Source organism: Coenobita brevimanus, chromosome 13, assembly GCF_032717465.1.
Source record: "Coenobita brevimanus isolate Jiangsu-jjx chromosome 13, ASM3271746v2, whole genome shotgun sequence".
Classification (NCBI taxonomy): domain Eukaryota; kingdom Metazoa; phylum Arthropoda; class Malacostraca; order Decapoda; family Coenobitidae; genus Coenobita; species Coenobita brevimanus.
The window spans coordinates 29,851,552-29,868,554 of record NC_136966.1 but is presented as its reverse complement, the minus strand read 5'-3'; the positions used below and the strand labels follow the sequence as shown (position 1 = coordinate 29,868,554).

The following is a 17,003-nucleotide window of genomic DNA, read 5'->3' as shown; positions in this document are numbered from 1 at the left end:
AACACAAAAGAGATAAAGAGGCAACAGTATAGCCAGTAAGAGGAAGTTGATGAGACGAATAAGTCGATTCCACCCTATTGAAAGAGCATATGTGAGGAGCTTAACATGATAGTTGTACTCTAAACAGGGCGAATAAAATGTATAAAGTCAACAACTGTGCAGGGGTAAAGAAGGCACAGAGTCGGCTTAGCACACCTAATCTCTTGGAAGCAGATTTTACAGGAGATGCAATATGATAATTCCAAGACAAGTCCCGTGTGAATGAAACCCACAGCATGTTCATGGATGATGCAGGATTGAGCTGGATATTATTAAACATTAGTGGGTACTCCTGTGGAAGATTTGACCGTACATGAAAACTTTCCACTATCTTCTCTGTCCACAGCGTATGCTTTTTCAGATCTGTGAATCCATAAACACATGGTCCTTCTCACACCTCTCAGCTATCAGTCTCACTGATTTTAAACACAATTGCTACTCCTAAAAACACCTTGTTCATCAACAGACTTCTGATCCCACTCTTATTTCTCTATAATAATTCTTCTATCTACAGAGACGCCTCAATCACGTTTGGGGTGGACAAACATGAAGTCGCCCTGTCATTTCACTGTGCAACTCCATCTCTCATATACCTCTCAATCCCTCCATCTCATCCTCGGTTTTTTACACTCACATACATTCTCTTCGTCAGTCTTTCTGTCATCCTCTAATGGAAATACCTCAGTGTTCCTCATGTTCCTATCACATCCACATCAACACCACAACGCTTCTTTATATTCTCATTCGTAGTGTCTCTCCATGTGACTCCACAGCCTCCTCTTAAATAACTAAATTTCCACTGCTCTCACTCTGATTCCTTCAGCAAGTGTTCACTTCCATGCGTTAGAGTTGGTATCACATTACTGTCATATAGTAACTTTTTCACTTCCATGCTCACTTTCTTTCTTATCCTCTTCAAAGAACAAAATTTCTTCCCTGCTGTATAAGCACTTCACCCTCCAAATACATACTCATCACACTACCCAAGTAATTAAAGTACTACATCCAATTCCTCACCATAAGGTACATTCATAACTTCACCTCTAAGAATCACTTTCTCTTCCCTACATTCACCTTTAGATTTCGTTTCTTACACACTCTAAAATAAAGCCTTGCACTTGTCTTCACTCAACAAAACAGTATCATCTGCAAACAACAGTACAGAGTTTAGACACTATCTCTCTCACCAGGGAATCCAACATCCACTATATTGTACTTTTATTATCCCATCCACTCAATAAAATTAGCCACATAATACTTGGACTCACTTCAAATTTATGTACAGGCGTACAATCGACCTTTTCCACTCTGCAGGCACAGTTCACTTATCCATGCCTTCTTACATATCTAACAAGCATTTCATTCCTCTATCACCACTACATACATCTATGCATCATCAATCAGCTGTTTCCCATTTTTCAGCCACTTCACAGCACTCTTCATCTGTGCAATGTCAGTCTCCTGGTATGCATTCCTTCTCACCACAAAGAAAAGCAATCATGTTTACAGCCACTCTGCTTTCTTTATTATTCTTCAGGCAAATATTCTTTCCATCTGGTCTACCTCATCCCCGTGGGTTAATAATCACACTTACTGTGCTTCACACTATACACTGCTTTCACTTTCAGGGTGTGTGTGTGTGTGTGTGTTTGGACAGAAGATCGTCTGAGATGTGCACTGTTGAATCTTAAGGGAAATTTCTGTGAGGAACACTGATGGGTTGAGAAATGCGAAAAAGTTGTTCATATGAGAACAAAAAAATCGTCCATCTCAATCAGAAACGAGAATGAAATCAGAAATCAGGTGTGTCAGAGCCTCATCTCGTAACTCATGAAGTAACTGCTCTGATGGAAACAGTGAAAATCAATGGAAATGTGAAGAGTAAATAGTTCATGAGTGGACTGGTTAGGTGACAGGAAAGAACTTTAAGAACAGACTTATCACTTTCAGAAGAACATTGGGTTTACAGCTACTATAAAATAACAAGAAAAAGCTAGAGACAGACATAGACAGAAAGAGAAACCTTAAAGGGCAGTTTGGAATTTGATTATCTGTGAAAGTTGGTAAGTTGTGAAGTTGGATGTAAAGGTATTATGCACGCTTCACTACCTTTGGAAAAGCTCTTAACGGCATTCACCAGTTTACCGTCTATACCAAAATCTTCCATAATTTTTTAGGTTGTCATACGTTTTCCCTGTCATAAAGACATTATTACCTTACATTTTCATCAGTTTCTCACTATGTTATATCACACCAGAACACCATCCTTAAAAATATTGTCCTTAATTGAATACAGAAGGAGGTAGTATAATGAGCTTGGAATATGACTCGATCTGACGAACACCACATGTTAACACCATTTAGAATACACATTTTAACAATAGTATTAGTTCCCGAACCACAAGTAGTATGGCGAGTTAGGGACTCCTACTGACGAACAATCAGACTTTAACATCTCACGTAGATCATGCAGACACCATGCCAGAGCACCAAATGAGAATGATGTCCTTAATTCTTATATAATAACCGTATGTAACGAGGTAGTATGGTGAAGCTAGGCTACCAGTCATTACAACCAAACACAATCATTTCTGGCCATATCAACAATATTTAAAGGCAGTGTCCTTAATTCTCATATAACCACTTTGGTAGGAGGATAATAGGGTGACTAGGTCTCCTACACCCTATGTACAGTAAATAGTAATGTCTCATTTATACACTGACTGGGCAGGTTGTAAGATTTAGTATAGTCAAAAAGTTTGAATGAGTAAAAAAAAGTAACTGGATCCACTTTGATTTCTGGCACACCAAAAACAATGCAGACATGAGCTCTGTCATTTGAAGTATGGTAAATTGCTAAGAGATTTAATTATTGACAATAAGAATCCTGGTTCCATACAGTGTTTTTGGATGTAACTCCAGCCGAGGTGAGGGTGAGTAAGGTCACAGGTTAGGTTCCTCATATATGATACAGGTGTATATTGAAATCCTCCATATGTTGTGTCACTGTATGATAATATACGAAAACAGGCCTGTTTACAGTCTCTGATTTCACTTGTGGTAATTCGAGATTTGAAATATATGAGTTTTCAGTCATCTCTTGGTAGATTTTCAGAATACAGCCGAGAGATAACTATAGAATAGAATGGTAATTGTCAGCTGTTCAGCAAGAGAGAAGTCGGATTCATGGTACCTGGGGCCATGCACCAGCTGTGATGTCTAAGTTATTTACTGAAAATCTTGATGTTTCGTGGAGTTCACCCTAACACAGAAAGAGAAAAAGACTCAGAAATGTGTTTTGCAGTACTTGTTTATCACTTGGATATTAGACTAGCAGCCAGTGCTCCATAAACAACTTCCTGCTGCTGAATTCACTTCTGGAATACACCACAATCAACCATGCAATGTCAAAGGCTGCACAGAAGTAATGACTTGTGATGCTGTCACTGGAACTAGTTGACTGGCCCTATTTGACAAAATAAATTACTTCAACAAAGTGCTGATGGTGAGTGCCATTAAAACATAAGTTCACCAGGTCCATGAAAAACGAATCAAGTGGGATTCATTCAGGAAGAGACTCTTGAAGACTGTCTTGGTCAAGTATGATGTTTGAAGTCGATCCAGACATGTGAGACACGGGAAGATGAAGCTGCAAAGACTGCCGCGTCATCAAAGTGATCATGTTAAACATGGCGTTGCTCTGAATCAGGAATACAGTGGTTTTGACAAAAGACGAGTCTTCAGTTCTTATTACAAATTGAACAACACCAGAGCTTTATCCACGCAGCAAGAAACGAATTGATTTGTCCCTGTGAACTACAGTACACTGTTTGTTGCATTTCTGCAACCTCTGAGACATGTATGTGACAAATGTTGATGAGCATTATCAACATAAGCAATTAGGCATGTTACATAACGATAAGAAAAGTGTTTTTCCGCGTTTTGTTAACAGATATTATGTTTGTATTCTTTGTGATGATTAAGCTGCCTGTAAATATTAAACCAGAAGGTTTAAACATTTTTGCAAATGTTTTTTAGCTAAAGTGGAACATTTTTAAGGGTATAACCTATATAAAAAATCATGTTTTAGGCTCCACCTATATATCGCTAACATGTTTGTCTTAGTACCAACTCTCTTTCATGACTAACATTTGACTAACATGCCGTAAGTACAAGGATATTAATGGAAAAAATGCATATAAAGTACTTCGAACAAAGTATTAAGATTATTGGCATAATGGAGGCATACTGGAGTCCATTAAGAAAAACATATACCCTCTGAAGTTATGAAAGTTAATACACAGAACAAATTAAAATATCTGATAGAAGTACAATTTACTCCTTTATATATGATGATATATTATCGTCCACTTTTAGTAAGGCAAGTAGATACATTTTGTGCGTGTGTGTGTGTGTGTGTGTGTGTGTGTGTGTGTGTGTTCTGCAAAAGCTCGAAAAGTTGTGGACGAGTTTTCATCAAAGGGAAATAACAACTATGTGGATGTAGAAGCCTGTTACATTTGGTGATAATTAGTTCAAGACGAGAAGGCAGTCAAATATCTCAACAAGGAAGTGTATTTTCCTCCTGTTGATATGTTTGTTTGTTTGAAGCAGATAAAATCAAAACTAACAGAGATTTGGACTAAAGGTGGGTAGATAGCCCATGTAGGGAAATCGATTAACTTTGGGACCGACTGGATCGTATTACAGATTCTGAATCCGGAAAATCCTTTTGTGAAATAATTAATGATGAGAAAACCTGACCGATTATGAAGAGTGCTCTGGAAATTACCTTGCCCATGTGGAGAGATACTGGTGGGTTTAATATAGACAGGCGTGAAATGCAGTGAGAATTCCGTATAGTTCTGGATTCTTCAGATTTGGTTCGTACTCGTTGGTAACTTGCACCATAGCCTGTGTGACTGAAGGGTAAGGCGGAGTCCTAATGACACTGATCGACTACAGGCAGGAACATCTTAAATTTGAATTTCATAAAATCAGATTATGATCTAAAGAGGACATGTAAAAATACTAATGCCAGTACACCAGATGAGACAGCTCTACTATTCATTATAGACTTAGAGGTAATGTGGTGACATGTGAGACATGAAAAAAAAAAAATATATATATATATATATATATATATATATATATATATATATATATATCTTGTAAATAAATACAAGTATATATAGTAGTGTGTGTGTGTGTGTGTGTGTGTGTGTGTGTGTGTACATGATGGAGTTAAACACATGGAAAAATGAATATGAGGACCATACGAGAGTACAATTCAGAGCAAAATTTACTACATCAATGAAAATAGGACGCTTTATTATACTGGCATCATTTATAACACCAGTAAAGAATACTCTAGTAGCCAAGAAAGCTGTTGGAATGTAATTCGTTGTGCAAGAGTTTTCCCTAATGCAACACCAGAAAAAGAAAATGATACTTCATGTAATTTCATGCTAGATCTAATATTTACTAGGCATTATATTTTTGTTTTATCACCCTCCATTCACAAAATATACTGAACTAACTGAATTGCAACTTCAGGATTGCATATGACATAGATAACAGCAATGAAAGTTACAAAAAGAGCCTAAACTATAAAAAAAAGTATCATGACCTAAAGAAGTACTTCTTAGAAATTGATTGGGAAAAGGAGCATAGAGGACAAGATTTAAATGCTATATATGAAAAATTCTGTGAACTTTATGAAATAGGTGTCCAGAAGTACATCCCACAGCACAAAGAAGCACAGAAGACAATAAAGAAATGGTTCAATACAGAATGTAAAAAAAAAAAAAGGGAGAGAGATTTGTTGTGGAATAGATACAGAAGACACAATAGTGAAAGGGCATATAATAATTACAAACAGGCAAGAAACGATTATACAAGAATAAGGAGGGAAGCCCAAAAACAGTTTGAAGAGGATATCATAAATAAAAGTAGTGATCAACCAAAACTATTTTACAGCTACATCAGAAGCAAAACCAAAGTAAAAGATAAAATACAATCCATTACGGACGATGGAATCACCTATACACAAGAGAAGGATATTTGTGAAGCACTAAACAAGAATTTCCAATCAGTTTTTACAGAGGAAAAATTTTGAGAGGGATTATGTGGAACATGCATCACACATACTACCAGATATACAAACATCAGAAAAAGAAATACAGGAGGAGCTAAGTAAATTAGACAAAGGAAAAGCAAATGGTCCTGATGAAATTTCATGTTGGGTGCTATGTGAATGTGCAAAGGAGTTAAGTAAACCATTATTTTTAATTTTCAAGAAATCCTTGAGTCAAGGTAAACTACCTGATATTTGGAAGAAAGCAAACATTGTTCCCTTATTCAAGAAAGGGAATAGACAAAATCCACTTAACTACCGACCAGTATCACTAACCAGTGTTGTAAGCAAGGTATTAGAAAAGCTTATAAGAAAAGCTTGGGTAAATCATCTAGAAGAACACAATATGATAACAGAAAGACAGTTTGGTTTCAGAAAAGGAAAATCATGTGTTACTAATCTGTTGAGCTACTATGACAGAGTAACAGACACATTACAGGAAAGAGAAGGATGGGTGGACAGTATCTATTTAGATTTCAAGAAAGCATTTGACACAGTACCACACCAAAGACTTTTATGGAAACTGTACCATCAAGGAGGAATTCGAGGCAAACTGTATTGTTGGATGCAAGATTTTCTCATGAAAAGAAAAATGAGAACAGTACTAAGGGGAAATTACTCATCATGGAAAGAAGTGACTAGTGGAGTACCACAGGGCTCAGTGCTGGCACCAATCATGTTTTTAGTGTATATAAATGATATAGACAGTAACACTGGAAATGAAAGCTATCTAAATATGTTTGCAGATGATGCAAAAATACAAAGGAGAATTACTAACACAGACTCTTGTAAAGAGCTACAAGAAGAATTAAATAAACTTCATGAATGGAGTAATACATGGCAAATGGAATTCAATGTGGACAAGTGTCATGTAATCAAGTTTGGTAAAAGTGGAAAAAGACCTGATTGGGATTATATGTTAGGAAATAAAACCCTACACACATCAGAAAGAGAGAAGGACCTATGTGTGATTGTCAATAACAGACTATCTCCGGCTGACCACATCAGTGAGAAGGTACGGAACATGTATACACTGCTTGCCAATATGAGAATAGCGTTTACATACATAAATGAAGACATGCTAAGAAAGATAATAACATCATTCATCAGACCAACCCTGGAGTATGCATCAGTAGTCTGGAGTCCTCATCTCAAAAAACACATAGACAAGATTGAAAAAGTTCAAAGGGCCGCTACAAGATGGGTACCAAGCTTAAGGGATCTAAGCTATGAAGAAAGACTAAATAAACTGAATCTACCAACACTACAGGAAAAGAGGTGACATGATTATGCTATATAAATGCATATCAGGGAAGGAGAAAATAGACATAAATGATTACTTAACGTATGGGGAAGCATCAGCAGGAGGACACTGCAAAAAATTGCATAAGGAGAGGTGATAAAGACGTAAGGAAATTTAGTTTCCCAAATAGAGCAATTGATCAATGGAATGCACTACCGAATGAAATAGTGTGTGCCAAAACAATTCACAAATTTAAGGATATGTACGATAAATATGGTTTAAGACACCGGACAGTGCGAGCTTGACTCATTCCTGTAAAGATACAATTAGGTAAGAACAATTAGGGAAGAACACTCTCACGTATTTTTTAATCCAACTTACAAATGCAGTAGATAAGTATCCATAGGCTTTCATAGCTTTTCAGTCCATCTTATTGTTTTAATAGTTAAATGACTGTGTGTGTGTGTGTGTGTGTGTGTGTGTGTGTGTGTGTGTGTGTGTGTGTGTGTGTGTGTGTGTGTGTGTGTGCAGAAGGAAAACTCAGAGACTTTAATACTTTGTTTTCCCCCTACTTATGAACTCCAGGAAATCAAGAGTATTCTGTCTGACATCGCGAAATTAATTGAGCTTGATCATGGAAATTCTTTTGTGTTACTTTCTTAGGGGTCAATTTTAATCTTTCATACTTTCTTTGTACACTGAAACGCCCATTTTCTAACCTAGGAGCGGTTGTTCGTGCAGAGGAGACCAGGAGAGAGAGAACACTTTTCAGCAGCAAGGGTTCCATTGGTTCAAAACACAGCTGTGCAACAAAACGAATGGAGTAGAGTGGAAGATGAAGAAGGAGAGAGGAGGCTGAAGAGGAAGTAATGAGAGAGAGGAGGGAGAGGAGAAGAAGAAGAGGACGAAGTAGAGGTCAGAATGGTGCTCCCAGAGACGAACCTGGAAAACAACACGGTGACAGAGGTGTTCTGTAGCGAAGGGGAAATAGCACTCCTTCCCTGTAAGTTCCCCAGCTGTCCACACTACACCAGGTGAGTAGGGGAGAGGAGGGTAAGTGAGGGAACAACAGGGGAGGAAAAGGGATCCGTGATATGAAAGGTGTGTGTCTGAGGTAGGGAATAGGGGGTAGAGGGAAGATGCGGGTAGAAGGGGTAGGTGTAGAGGTATGGGGAATGGCGGAGGGGGGGGACTAGGAGTGTGTTCAAAAAGAAGGAACAGGAGTAAGAGGAAGGAAGGAGGACAAGGGTTTTCGAGGCAACAGATACAAAGGGCAGGGGACGACAAAGGGAGGAGAACAGGGACAGGGGGAAGAAGTAGGTGCACGTATAGGGAGAGAAGAAAAAGAGTGAGAGGGATGGGGCTTGTGGAAAGAAAATGCAGGAGTAGCGGGGATAGATAAAGTGTGTGTGTGTGTGTTTGTGTGTGTGTGTGTGTGTGTGTGTGTGTGTTTGTGTGTGAGGACTGAGGGAAAGGCGTGTGAGTCGTTAGATGCCGGAGGTAAGGGGACGGCTTGAGTGGAGTTGACAAGTGAGGGAGAGTGATGGATTACAGAACAGATGATTTGGAGGGTGTATGTGTGGGGAGAGTGAAAGAGGAAGGTCTGGAGTAGACACAGGGGATAGATGATGGCCAAGTGGTAGAATAGTGGACATTTGACCGAAACTACCTTAGATCGATCTCAGGTATTGGCGAAAACATCTTGAGGAATCAAATTTGGTTATTTTTAAATAACAGAACAGAGGTAGGAAAAATAAATTAATTAAAAAATCCATACACCAGTATGCAAGTGCCCTCCATTCATAAATAAAATCTGTAAGAGTTGGCCTTGAACAGCCATAGGTTGAATTTTGGGAGGAAACCAATTTGGGGAAGCGAGTTCCAAAGAAATTCTTTTATTCCCTGAACGGCAGTTCGAGGAATGAAAGAATTCTGATTAACGGAAGTTCTGCAATATGGCAGTGTGACAGACCATTCATTAGTGTTACCAAACGCCCGCATAGCGTGGGAGAAGGCATGGAGAGGTGGCACAATGGATGCAATTTTGTTAGAGCATTTGCCATACGAGTTTCTATAAAATAATGCAAGGGAGGCAACATTCCTTCTTACTTGAAGGGAAGATAGTTCATTTGTAATGGTAGGGTTATTAGTAATTCTATAAGCCTTGTTCTGAATTTTATAAAGTTGTTTTTGTTCTACCTATTCACATCCATTCCACAAGGATGAGCCATATTCCAGCTGAGAGCGCACATGACTTTTATAAATTATAGCTACCTAACTGCTTGTCAGTGAAGAAGTTACGGACTGTATAATAATCCAAGTTTCTTTGAAGCAGTTTTAACAAGTAATCTAAACAGCATTGAGACTACCTGATCTTCCACATGACTAGAGACATACCACAATAACACAAGTTCTATACGCGGTAGCTAAAGTATATATTCAGTACGATCAAATGATAACAGCCAGTCCTTTAGTACTCTTTTGGAGCAAAGGCTGGCCTGAGACTAGACTACAGTAGACGCAATCATTTAAGCCATAGGAGTAAATATGATGTTGCTGGCAGCAATTACATGACAGAAAAATGTCTGGCCCTCTTTTGGATTGGAACCATAGCAGATTAGCTCATCGCTCTCTTCTGCTCTTTATGAAGCTTTAATTGCATATTTCAAAACCTATAAGAGACTGGGCGAAAGTTGTGGTGGGCGCAGGTTAGTTGGTTTCAGAAAGTCTCGGAAGCTAAGTCTACTAATACCAAGTCGGATCACTTCCACTTAAAATGGGTCCAAGCTGGCGCAGGGTGGAGCATCGGAGTGACGTCAGCTTGCACGAAACGCAAGTTCAGTTGATGCCTGACCGTGCTGGTGAGTGGATGTATGCTACGCTCTCCAGATCATGACACATTTTCAGTCCAAAGTGAGGGAAGGGACTGAAATGTGTGAGGGAAGGTATGGGGTGTGAGGGAAGGCGTAAGGGTGTGAGGGAACCTACTGCTATGTTATACGGTTAAACGAATCCGCACTTCTTCCCTTCTCATAAATGTTTAATTTGAGTCTGCCCTTTTGTACATTTTCTGTTACTTAAGCCAACTGACGTCACACACCAGCCACGCCTCCCTGCGCCCTGAGGAAAGTAAACAGACTTGGCATTAGTAGACTTAGCTCGGAAGTAGATATAACCGTAAGTTCGAACAGGTTATTTAGATTACTCATTATATAACACCATGTTGTATAAGAAGACACTCAAAGAAGTAGTTTTGTCAAATTTATGAAGCTGTTTTTAAAGCGTTATGGTTCATACCTAATGTATGCACAGTACGCTGATATTTGTATTTTGTTCCCGCTGAATCAGGTTACTTTTTGCTAGTGTGAAGACTAAGAATTCCCTTTCCAAATCACTTAGGAATGTACAATATTTACAATGTAGGTAGTTAGACAAGGGGTGGGTTGTTGATGGTGGTACAGGAACAAGGAATGAGGAATATATGAGGCTGCGTGAGAAAGATGAGAAGAAATAGAAATGGTGAGGGGACAAAGAACGTTGCACACACAGGGAGAGCGGGAGAGGAGGCGTGGACGGGGCAATTCAGAAGGAAAAGAAGAGGGAAAAGAAAAAGAGGAGATGGAAGGTTCGGTTCATTCATGCTGCCACCAGAAATTTGATTAAGATACGGAGAGACTTTTCAAACTGGAGAGACTATTTATAGCCTTCCTTCACTACTATGTCTCTTAAGTTGGATAGTCTCGAGGCAGCGGGAATACAACAGGAAAATATATTCTCGGTTTAAAGGGACTTAAAGATGGTTAGAGTGGGTAGTGGACACAGACGGAAGAGGCAAAAGATAGGCTAAATGTGACAAAGTAACTGGGGAAGGCAGATGGGAAAATGTGGTGATTTACTGTGGGGTAGAGTTCTTGGAAAATGAGCAGGTAAAAGAATCGGTAGACAATATTTTCGAAACCTGTTTGCGCTGCGAAGAAGAAATCATAGTTTTCTTGTGAATTCGTTTTAAATGATTTCCCGTCAGTCAGTTTCTTAAGGATTGGTTTGGTGTTATAAACTTACGACAGGATGGTAAAAGTTCACACTCAGGAACTGATACGTGTTTTTATATATTAACCACAATCAGTTTAATATAAACATGATATTGTTACATAATTTTTAAAAGCTATTCATTAGGGTATTTACAATATTTTCAAAATTAAAGACATTCTAAAAATTACGCCTGTTTTGTAACTCCCCGTTTCCTTCTAGTTTTAGGGTATTGCCTGAATATACTGAACTCAGACACCATAAGATTAATGGTAAAAATAAATTATGAAAAGCAATATCAGTGTTGCAACGAACAGCATATTTATTATGTCCAGAAGTTTCGACATATTCATCTATGTCATCTTCAGTGGATCTAAAAAGATAAAAAAAAAAAAAAAAAAAAGACCTGTAAGGCATTTAAAATCCTAAAAGAACTAATTGAGCATGAGCTCATCGTCTATCTATCTATATACCTAGGCTGCTTCCCCCAAGGAAAGGGAGGTAGCCGAGACAGGACGACACACTCCCCATTTACTCATCCATTCAAACACATTCATTCGCATCTTAGCCTCAAAGGGGAGAACGGACAGATCCTCACCGCACCACACCGCACAAGGGTCAACTGCGCAATGCAATCAGTGACATCCGCAGCAGGGCCCGACAGCACAGCTGGATTACCCCTGCCACATCATAACAAACTCATCCCCTTACCCACACCTGACCTGAAATAGCTGATCAGACCAAATGCGGGAGAATATCCCCTCAGGGCTGCATCATCACTTAATCATTCACAATTTCTCTCCATTTATTTCTGTCACACACAGCCACTCTTCCTTGCTCAACAGACATCCCTCTCGCATCCAGCGCTCTCTTCACGCTGTTCATCCATCCTATTCATGGTCTTCCTCTCAGCCTTACACCTCTCACATCAGATCTAGTTATCTTTTTCACCAATCGCTCATTATCCATTCTCTCCATATGCCCAAGCCATCGCAACACCCTCTGCTCAACTCTACCAGCCATCTCCCGAACAACTCCAGTTCTCCTTCCCACTTCATCATTCACTTTTCGATTCATACGGGTCACTCCACACATACTCCTCAGACATCTCATCTCCATTACATTCAAACTTTTCCTCTCTGCTACGCACATATTCCATGTTTCAGCCCCATATAATGCAGTCGGTACCACAACACCCTCATACAGCCTTCTCTTTACATCCATTCTAAGCGAACGACATCTAAACACTTTTTTCATTCCTCCCAGCACCTTTCCTACTTCATTTATTCTAAACTTCATTTCTGCTTCTATTCTTTCATCCACAGCAACATGTGACCCTAGATATTTAAAACACTCTACCTCCTCAACCAACTCGCCATTCAAAACTATATTCATCCCCCTACCATCTACCAACCTCGTACACTTCATCACTTTACTCTTATTCTCATTTACTTTCAATTTCCTCCTTTCACACACCCTTCCAAACTCCTTTACCAACTGTCTCAATCTCTCCTCTGAATCAGCCAGCAGTGCAGTATCATCTGCAAACAGCATCTGGTTCAGATTCCACTCTTCACCATCAACATTCACAAGGCTCAGACCTCCACCTAAAACTCTTGGTGTTGTAAGAAGCTCATCGTACTTACATAAAAAGCAGAAAACGTAGTGTTAAATTACAGTGAGGACTTAACTGCTCAAAATATTCAGAGGAACAGCAGACACTTGTTTAGGTCCGGTTTTCGTTTATAAACATGAATGGATTCTAGTATTCTTAGATTCTTACTAGTACATGAGTCTATTATACATAAATTCTTTGGATCAACAAAAGTATTACAATGATATGAATGTTACCTTACAGCTGAATGAGGAGTGTCGCTCACAGGAGACCTGACCTGCTTGACTGACCTATGCTCGTCAACCCTTAGCTTGAAAGCTCGTATTGTGCTTCCAATATACCCTGCATGGCAACTAAGGCACTTATATTCATAAACGACTGATGAGCGGAGTGCAGTCAATAATCAGTCTTTATAATGAAAAAATGATTGAATCTTAAGATCATTCTTATGAACAAATCGGAACTTTATTTGAGGATAGAAAATAGAAAAGTTATATTTCAGAGCCCTCTCTATCTTTTCTGATACACTATCAAGAAAAGGTAAAGGAAGATACATTTCCTCCTTACTCACTGTACATACAGGTTGCTTTGGATTGTAAATTTTGGCTAAGAATTTTTTAACGCAGTTATCAAAAAGAGCAGTGCTGAAACCATTGTTAGCAAAAAAAATCCTCAATAATGTAACCTCCTTATGGAATAGGTTGTAGGTAGAAGTTAGGTTAAAAGCTCTATACAAAAGTGTTCTAATTGCATTGACCTTAAAAATAAATGGACAGTAACTAAAAAAGCTAGTACCCAAACCCAAGAAAGTAGGCTTACGATATACAGACATAACCAAAGTGCCATTTAACTTCTGTATCAATAAAACAAGAAAAGGAGTTTACCTTTAACTTCACATTCCATGGTAAATGTTATATTCTGATGTAATTTATTTAGGTAGTTTAACCCGCCCCATCTCATCGACGTATGGGTATGTTGCAACATTTTGCATTTGCCAGTCCCGGCGACGTACTGGTACGTCGTGCAATTGTCCCTAATTTGCACAATTTTCAATTTGCACGCGTGATTTTCGTATGCATACACGGGACACCTTCCTCTATTCCTCTACAAGATGCCAAGCAGGGACAATGCCTTATACCGCATAACCTCCCCCTCCCCCTTCACGCCATTGTCTCAATTCACCTGTTACCAGTGACCTTGCCAGTAAAGACATTCAGGGCCAGAGTGATTCCCCAATCGATGACAATGTGTAGGACAAAATTTACATAGCATTAGAGGAAGAAACAGTCAGAAATAATGATCAGGTAATGTGGCAAAAGAAGGTCAGGTATGGTGATGAGTTAGTGAGTGAAACAATGCTTATAATGCCTATATTACTGTTTGAAAACCAATATACTCTTGTGCTACATATAAATTTGTACCAAGTAAAAAAATAAATACTTTTTATGAGAGGTGTGAAATAGTTACCCTCCCATAGAACTCGTTTTCTTTGGTGCCAGCCTGTTAGAAAACCCAGTCAGGTAAGGAGGTACTTGTACCTGGATCGACTATTTTAAACCTCAGGTGAGCGATTTCTCTATGAATTTTCGATGTTTCTCACCAAAAGCGGAGGTTTTAGCCAAAAAATTTTTTTCGAAAATACCTTGGGATTGGGGGGTGTGAGAGGTGCGAAATAGCTCGGGACATGACGGGTTAAAAAAGTGGAGCATGGCTTTCATCCTGAAATATAAGCAGGGTGTCATCCACATATCTACGATAAAGGATGGGTTTAAAGTATGCAGGACAATTATCCAGCCATTCTTCTCCCAAAAGCGGGGAAAAACATTAGCCATAGTCGGACCCAGAGGCGAGCCCATAGCCATGTAACCGTCTATCTGTTTATACACCTCGTTATTAAATATAACATAGCAGTCCTTAACAAAAACAGAAATCAGGTTCTTGAATAATTTTTTTACTGATACCCATGACTTTGTCCATATCATTAAAAATTAAATTTACACATAAGAAATTCCCCCCTGTAATTTAACACTGTGTTTTCTATTTTTTATGTAAGTATGATGAGCTCATGCTCAAATAGTTCTTTTAGGATTTTAAATACCTTACAGGTCATTATTATTATTTTTTATCTTTTAGATCCACTGAATTTGACATAGATGAATATGCTGAAACGTCTGGACATAATAAATATGCTGTTCGTTGCAAGACTAGTATTGTTTTTCCTGTATAAGTTGCGGTTCCCTCAGAACAAGCCCGTCTCAATAAACTACGAAAAAGTATCAGGGAATAATATTTTTAATGGATTAGCCTTTGTGCTTGCTTCGACTCCAAATTCCGGACGTTAAAGTGAACGACTTTGCCTCCTTTTGTGTGGGTATGTACTGGGTGGATGAAGTGTGAGTGAATATTTGTGCACTATGTAACACTGATACTGGGAAGGCTGTGTAGCTTATCATCAAAGCAAGACTCATGTAGCGGCAGCTCGATTGTTTGGTGATATGAGTGTCCTTTTTTCCTTTTTTTTATAACCATTAACGTCTGTCAGGTATTATCAAAAGTCATTTTACAACAAAAAGAAGCAATGTTTCATCTGCAAGGTAAAATTCATGCATCAGAATATGTCAAACATGTACTGTCGTTACTCATTCTAGAATTTCTAAAACATGTGTTGCAGGAAAAAAGCAAATGCCTCATAACGAGTGTTCTGTGTCCAGGGAACCTTCCCCCATGTATCCTTCACTGACATATCTGGAAAAAGGTTTATAAGGGAAGCTTGATGAGAACGGGAGAGTATGAACTAGTTGTGAAGACGGCAAATAGGAAAAAAGGCAGGAGAGGTTTGAGGGCATGATGATAATGATGGAATGGAAGAGGTGGTAAATAAAAGTCTTTCTCGTATATATAAGTGAAGTGTTATATGATATATAATTCCTCATAAGAGTTCATCAAAAATAATTAAATCGAAATTCCCTTCAACTGCTCACTTGGACACCCACAGAAGGTAAGATATGTAGCGTATTGTAGTTTCTTGTTTGATGCATTTAGTTACAATGTAACTTGTAAAAACAATACTAATGAAAGCTAACTTATCTATATTTTTCTATCCATTCGTGTGTGTGTATAAATATATATATATATATATATATATATATATATATATATATATATATATATAATTTATTTCTGTGTATACTTATATATATATATTTATATAATCCCTATTTTCATGTGCAAATTTGGCTCAATTAAGCATTCCTATTTAGCTTAGCGAATTGATTATTTTAATTCGTATTACATTTCCTTTTCAATTTCTGCCTCAAAAATCAACATACACGGTCTCCGTTACAGGGATGAAATTATTAACCCGTCGCATCCTGTCGACATATGGGTACGTCACAACTTTTTCACACTGAGACCCAACGACGTACTGGTACGTCCTGAAATTGGGAGGTCCGTCATTAGCACATTTTCAAGTTTCATGGGTGCTTTTTGAAGCTTATGTGAGAGACCTTCCTCTACCTGCCACCAGGCAGCGACACTCCCTGACCCCACATGACCCCAGCACGCCATTGTCTCGGCCAATCACCAGTTAGCAGTGACACAATAAAGATGTATTGCATTGCAGTCTCTCCGACGACGAAATTCAAGCTGCCCTTGATGCCTTCACAGGCAAGAGTGATTCCCCAATCGATGATGATGTGGAGGACAAAGATTATGTGGTGCTGAAGGATGAAACAAGCAGCAGTGATGAGGAGGTACCATCACCAAGGAAGGTGCAGTATGTAAGGTACCATAGGGCCAGGGAAGGCCTGCCTGCACCCCAGCCACGTGGACACACCTCTCTCCAGCCTGTGGACGAATGGTCTGACAAGGACGAGAATGGAGCCGTAGGTCATGGTGTTCCCTCGAGGTTGTGGAGGAGAAGATTTCACTGTGGGGAACTG

The 17,003-nt window shown here is 38.9% G+C and overlaps 1 protein-coding gene across 1 annotated transcript in view; it reads right to left on the bottom strand.

The window, feature by feature from the left end:
* LOC145415349 (uncharacterized) overlaps positions 1-16,629 on the bottom strand; it is a 185,705-nt gene extending 169,076 nt beyond the window's left edge. The window contains exon 1 of the mRNA XM_080284638.1: positions 16,488-16,629. Within this exon, the coding sequence (XP_080140764.1) occupies positions 16,488-16,629 (142 nt within the window). The remainder of the gene's footprint in view (positions 1-16,487) is intronic.
* Positions 16,630-17,003: the final 374 nt, after the last annotated feature.